The 6,911-nt window shown below is 38.8% G+C and overlaps 1 protein-coding gene across 1 annotated transcript; it reads left to right on the top strand.

Moving 5' to 3' along the window:
* Positions 1-265: 265 nt before the first annotated feature.
* On the top strand, positions 266-4,605 carry LOC139946883 (major facilitator superfamily domain-containing protein 9-like). Its single transcript, XM_071944645.1, has one exon. The coding sequence runs from the start codon at positions 2,739-2,741 to the stop codon at positions 3,318-3,320; it is 582 nt and encodes a 193-aa protein (XP_071800746.1). The 5' UTR covers positions 266-2,738; the 3' UTR covers positions 3,321-4,605.
* Positions 4,606-6,911: the final 2,306 nt, after the last annotated feature.

The following is a 6,911-nucleotide window of genomic DNA, read 5'->3' as shown; positions in this document are numbered from 1 at the left end:
TTCATATGGGTAGAAAGATGTTGTAAAAGTCGAAAACAATGATCCACACAAACATGCCTCGAAATTGCACGGTTTTCCTTTTACCTTTTTATGGGAGTCAAATTTTTGACTCCCTTGACTCCCATAAATGGCCGACCGTGTTAGGTGGCACAGTAAAAGGAAAACCACGCAATTTCGAGGCAAATTTCTGTGGATCATTGTATTCTACTTATAAAACATCTTTCCAACCATATGCATTTTATAAAAAACCGGTTACAAACCCTTTTCAAAGACCAACTCGGCCGATCCAAGGCAATGTGTTCCTTTAAATTCTAATAATCTGTTATGTCTAATTGTAGCGGTTAAGCCCGGTGCATACTTCCTGTGAATGCGAATCTGACACACATTTTTGAGTGTCACAAATTCGCAGGGAATATTTTTGTCAAAATTTGTATCACATTTGCAGGAAGTATGAGTATGGGTTTCAGAATTTACTGAATTGTTTGAAAAGTTTTATTCAGAAGCAAAATGTTGGTTCCAGTGCAATTTTCAGTATTTTTGACCACATGTGCACCTGTTAACTGAATTTACGCAATGTAAAACAAGTAAATTAACTCTCTTGTTTTACACTGTAATTACTATCAGTGTTGTAGGTCTTGAGACCGTCTCAAGACCTTTTTTTGGTGTCTCAGTCTTGGTCTCGGTCTCGGACTGCAAATGTCTCGGTCTACGAGGTCTTGACTACAACACTGATTATTATATTTTTGGTTATTATTTCATTGTTGTTATTATTTATTTGACCAACTTCTAAGCTAACCAAATTGTGCTTACAGTTTGTGACTGGCATCCTGCTCACTTCTGCTTAGCAGGAAGTTGTAAAGCATTATTTTCTGCTTGAGCGGCTCTATGAAATTGAGCCCAGTTTGAATTGTATTATCGTGGCTTGCAAGCGGTCTTGGTTCACCGGGCGCAAGCTCTGCCTGGGGTTTTCAGCGCTTTGATCTTGATGTAAAGGCGCTTTATAAACATTTAGTTGTATGTATGTAGTGTGGGTTCAAATCCTAGTAACGACACTTGTGTCCTTGAGCAAGGCTCTTATAACCATAATTGCTTTGAAAAAAGTTGGGAAGGTATTGCGTTCTGCTCCACCAGCTAAGCTCCTAGTGGATGATACTCAAGCTTACATCCTTATGGACTTTGAAGGGGTAACCCTGTTCCAGCCCAAGGAGTACATGTACATGTAGTGTGCCCCTGGTGACAGTTTTTTTGGGTTCATAGCCAATAAGTGTAACCCTCACCTTAAAGTGGCCGTCCGGCCTTGTGAATTGGGTAGTATCTCATAAAACATCAGAAAAAAATACTTTAAAAAAAATACAGTTTCTTGCCACTAGATCATCGAGTCTGCCTTGTAGCTAGATGCAATTTTAAATCCTATGTTGTAGCGGATACTAACGTTTGAAAGGTGTAGAGTTGTGGGTGGTTTTTTTTTTCCAACTCTAAGCACGGGACAATCTTCAGCAATATTTGATTGTTCCACAAAGGTTTAAGGGAACCATTTTGGGGTGATGTAAGGCAGTCTTTCAACTCAAGCAAACATAGAATTTGCATCTTCTTGGCAATATTTTGAGGTAATACTAAAAGTACTGTTAGTAACTGTTAAATCAGTTTTATATTTTTATAAATAATTTATTCATCTCATTGCCCACCAAACCTTGCTATAACTATACCTTTAATACATATCTGATTTTTATGAAATATTCCACACTTGGGTAATTTGTTTGTGGTTTCCGAATGCAATATATTATCAGCGGTGCTTCATCAAATGTGGCAAGATCAGGTACTTCTCAGAAATATCAAATATTCTTTAAAAGTGGAGACAACTTAAACATCAGGGCCCAATTTCATGACTCTGCTTACCGCCGAATTCTGCACTTACGATCACTATTCCCCACCTACGTGCAAGCGCGAAATTCTGCGCTAGCCTTGTAAGCGTAGAACGCCTAGTAACGTGGAGTATGCACGCGCAAAAGCCAAAATTTTGTCGCTAACCTGTGAAATACGCTTACCGTAACCACAGAATTCCCTGCTTCTGTAACTAATTCTTTGCTTATGGTAAACAGAGCCATGAAATTTGGCCCAGGTATCGCACCAATGTAATGCAATGCCTGAAGAGAGATACTTGGACCCTAGGACCCTCACAATGTTTTATACTAGCAACCTCTCCCCATTACTCGTTACCAAGTAAGGTTTTATGCTAATAATTATTTTGAGTAATTACCAATAGTGTCCACTGCCTTTAAAGCTCTTTTCTTGTCTATTTGACAAGCGAATCAGCCCGGATTTGACTTTTGCGGGAAAGTTTTGGTAATTGTGGCCCGATGCAAAGCATCACTGGTCAGTCCAGCAAATCAAGGCCAACTTAATATTAACTCTTGTCGACTTGTTGATGAATTCTTGCCAAACCATTTCAGAATTTGCATAAGTGATTGGTAATTTATTTTTTTAAACTATCAAGTACATTAGAAATAATTCTCAATGGTGCTATTGTCAGCTCATTGTGTGTGACAGATTGAAGCCTTGTTTTGTATTTTGCAGACTTTATACTTTTTCCTTTTTTTTTCCTGTCAGTTTTTGTTTATATCTTAGTTCACCATAAAGACTCAAAACAGAATGAGAATTCTACAACATCGAAGGCAGTATTTAGTGGCGAGGTTCTCAATGGCCCCGCAGAGAAGAACTTTTTTCAGTCTTTCGGGGAGATGTGCAAATCCAGCGGGGATCTTCTCCTTGTACGATTCCTCATCAAGTTCTCCGTCATGATGTACTACAACAACTTCACTCTCATCCTGGCGGAGAGGTTCCACACCACTCCCAAAATCAACGGGTGGCTGATGAGCTACAGCGCCCTCACAGGTGCACTCAGCGGGTTGGCCGTCGGGAAAATCGTCAAATTCTACGACGACCTGACCAGACTTGTGCGCCATTTGAGTTTCTCTTTGGTGATTTGCCTGTTTGGGTTGACGACGTCGCCTAGTCTTTCGCTCATCGTATTCTGGGGGTCTGTTCTGTCTTTGACCACTCAGGTTTTGCGGGTTTGTATGACAGATCTTGTTATTCGGCGCGGGAGGGTGAATAACACTGGAGCTCTGCTTGGGATCAGTCAGTCAGTGGCGTCTGTGTCTCGGTCAGTCTCGCCGTTTCTTAGCGGGGTGATGTTGGAGGTCGGACCCCAAGCCCCTGGAGCAATGGGGGTCATTTGTGCTGCTGCTGCTGCGATTGTATTGATGACCGTGAGACACCCTTATAAAGGGACAGGGGTGGAGAAGGAAAAGGACCTCTAACAATCCCTAGAATGTGCCTTTATAGATATTATATTGTATTGTTTTCCCAGATATGAAAAGTATAAATGCTTGTGATTGCATATACGGGTAGGGTGTCATCGCCAAGAGTGGTTAAGAGCACGGAATTCAAGTTCTGGTGGTTAAGTCATCAGAGTGTGGTAAATCCTAGTCATGACACTTGTGTCCTTGAGGATACTTAACTATAATTGTTTCTCTTCACCCAGGGGTATAATTATAACGGGCAGCTGCTAGAGGTTGATATTGTGTATGAAGAAGCCTTTGGTTGCCCTGGTTGTATTGTCCCCATAATGGAGCTGAGAAAGATTAAAGGGATGTTATTGGCCCATAGGGGTGGGTTTCACAAAGAGTTAAGACTAGCCTTAAGTTTTAACTCTTTCTGAAATCAACCCCAGAGCACTCATTTGAAGCGCATTGAGATGGTTATTTTGATATGGGCTATAAATATTAGAATATTTTATTACCATTTAATATTATTTACTATTGTATTTTTTTATTCCCGATATGAAAAGCTTAAAATCTTATGATTTCATTTTTTCGGTGAAACCATAAAGCACAGTGGTTCCGTGGTTAGACTGCAGGACTTACAATTACAAGGTTGTGGGTAAGGGGTTTCAAGTCTAACTGCTAAAGACACTGGATGCCTTTGGTAATTTTCAACATAAATTATGCACAAACTAACAAACCTTTGAAAATTTAAACTCAATTGGTCGTCGAAGTTACAAGATAATAAGGGAAGAAAAAACACCCTTGTCACACAAAGTTGTGCTTTCAGGTGATTTCGATTCCAGAGCCGAGGTCTCAAAATTAATTCAAATAATTATTTTAGTGGGAAATTACTTCTTTCGCAAAAATTACTTCAGAGGGAGCCGTTTCTCACAATGTTTTCTACTATCAACAGCTCTCCACTGCTCTTTACCAATTATTTTGAGCAATTACCAATAATGTCCAGTGCCTTTAAGGACACAATAATTATTGGAAAGTGAAAGTGTTGGATTTACCTCTGCTTTCCACTTCTTAATGAAGTTTTAAATTTAGTTTTTACAAACCTAGAAATCTCGTTTGTATATTGAAATTGTTATTATATTAATATCAATGGAATATTTCTTTTATGAAATACACCTTTCATCCGTCTGAACTTTCACATTTTTTTGATAAAGTTGTAGTATTTAAAGGTATCTTAATTCAAATCTATATTTTGAGGGATTTGTTAATATTTAAAAAAAAAGTCAATATTTTGATAATATAATGGGAGGTTTATTAAAAAATCACCTTATTCTTACTTTGAATTCAACTCTTTATTTATTAATATTTGATCGTAAAATAGACCTTTAATTATTTTTTATGACAGAATGGGAAAGTATGAAAAGTATAAAAGTACGAAAGTATAAAAAGTTTATTCTAACTTGTCAATTAAATCTTTGATTCTGGTCTTCTCCTAAAAAACTGATAACACCTAGAAAATAATTTGGAATTGCCTGGTGTATTTTTAGGTTTTTCATTTACACAGTCCCATTTCACTGTATCCTGATTACCCCTCAATTCTTATGTAGTTTCGTTTACACAGAAATGGCCACCAAAATTATCACTCAAAATCTACCGCCGTGCTGCTCTGTTGCAACCGACCGCCACCCCCCCCCCCCCCCCCCCCAGCGAAACTTATGACAATGACTGAACTCAAGAATCCCTCCCTTTCCCGTGCATTGCGCATACATGTGTATAAATGAATATTCATTAAAGGGAAGGTACACGTTTGGTAATTGTCTATCAAAGACCAGTCTTCTCACTCGGTGCATCTCAACATACGCATAAAATAACAAACCTGTGAAAATTTGGGCTCAGTTGGTCATCGAAGTTGCGAGGAAATGATGAAAGAAAAAAACACCCGTTGTTGGATGAATTTGTGTGCTTTCAGATAAGAATAAAAGACTTCTAGCCAGAAGTCTTTTAATATTTTAGTGAGAAATTACCTCTTTCTCAAAAACTAAGTTGCTTCAGAGGGAGTCAATGTTTTATACTATCAACAGCTCTCCAATGCTCGTTACCAAGTCAGTTTTTAAGTTAATATAATATGTGTTTTGAGTAACTACCAAACGTGTACCTTCCCTTTAAGAGAGACAGTTCTTACCACGTGGTTGTTTGATTGACGCACAAATGTAGCCGTGTCAGTGTTGCCGCCGTTTTGAACATGGTCTGTTTTCGGCGCTCTATTGAGCCGCTCTACTGAAACAATAAGCCTATACACCGCGCAATCCGGTTAGGAATTAAGACTCTTGGAAGAGACGGCAGCATATACAAACGTGTTTATATGTGAATATTCATTGCAGAACATTCTGTAGGCAAGAAATCTAGCCATAGCCGGTGGGGCAGGAAATTCTGTCCCCCCATAATGGCGAATTGTGTACAAACTTCTTATGGACAGCGCTCTCTTTTGAATCATCCTCCTCCAGTCCATGATAATTTTCCAGGTGGGGGACAAAACCTTTGAGCTGTTCCCTGGACACTGCCAATTCGGATACGGCCACGCCTTAAACATGCGTGGCTGCCAAAAGTAAAAGTGAAATTATGTAAAATGGCGGGGTTCAATTTCATAAAGATGTTGAGCAGACAATACTGCTTGGTAAATCCTTTTGCTAAGCAAAAATTGAGTGGGACACCAGTCACAACAATATTACTTTAATGGAATTTTGCCTGGTATCTTGTTACTTTTTGTGCTTAGCAAGAGGTGTAAACGAAGTTTTGCACGGGTATTCTCGCGAACCTGGAGAGAGAAAAATTGTCAGCTCATATAACCCCCGGATTATTTAATTGTCTTCTTTCCTCATCGGAAATTATTTCAGGCAATCCAAGGAAATCTGAGTGTACCGCTTGGGATGTTGTATGTAGGCCTGTCATTTTGGTCTACATAATCTTAGCTGGAGTGTTGGAGTATAGGCCTACATTAAAGGCACTGTTGGACATCCCAGGTAATTGCTAAAGGCTATAGTATTCTCATCTGGTGTATCCCAACGTGTGTGCATAAAATGACAAATCTGTGAACATTTTGGCTTCATTGGTCATCAAAGTTGCAAGAGAATAATGACCATTGTTGTAATAGGTGTTAAATTTAGATGACCATTGTTTGTCATCAAAGTTGCAAGAGAATACTGACCATTGTTGTAATAGATGTTAAATTTAGATGACCATTGTTGCACAAATTTGTTGCTTCTACGGATGCCTATAGTAAAAGGCTTCAGGCCTGAAGAATTTAACATGAATCCGCAAGATGGTTGCCTACTTTTCTTGCTATCCTGTGAAATACGCTTTCGCTTAAATACACTGGACATCTATGGTAACTGTCAAAGACCACTCTCACTTGGTGTATATCCCAACGTATGCACTTAATTGGTCATCGAAGTTGCAAGAGAATAATGAAAGAAAAAACACCCATGTTGCACAAATTTGTGTGCTTTCAGATGCCTATAATAAAAGTCTTATTCAATGTTCAGTATCTTTGCCTATGTAGGATCTACGCTCTGTGATTGATGATTGCAGGATTCTAGTAAATTTATCACTTATAAGTTAACTGTAGAA

Source organism: Asterias amurensis, chromosome 14 (assembly GCF_032118995.1).
Source record: "Asterias amurensis chromosome 14, ASM3211899v1".
NCBI classification, from domain to species: Eukaryota; Metazoa; Echinodermata; class Asteroidea; order Forcipulatida; family Asteriidae; genus Asterias; species Asterias amurensis.
The sequence above is the reverse complement of the archived record's forward strand: the minus strand, read 5'-3'. Positions and strand labels throughout refer to the sequence as shown.

What these genes read in the sequence shown, in the direction of transcription:
- LOC139946883 (XM_071944645.1), top strand. Translation starts at nt 2,739, where the DNA reads ATGTGCAAATCCAGCGGGGATCTTCTCCTTGTACGATTCCTCATCAAG.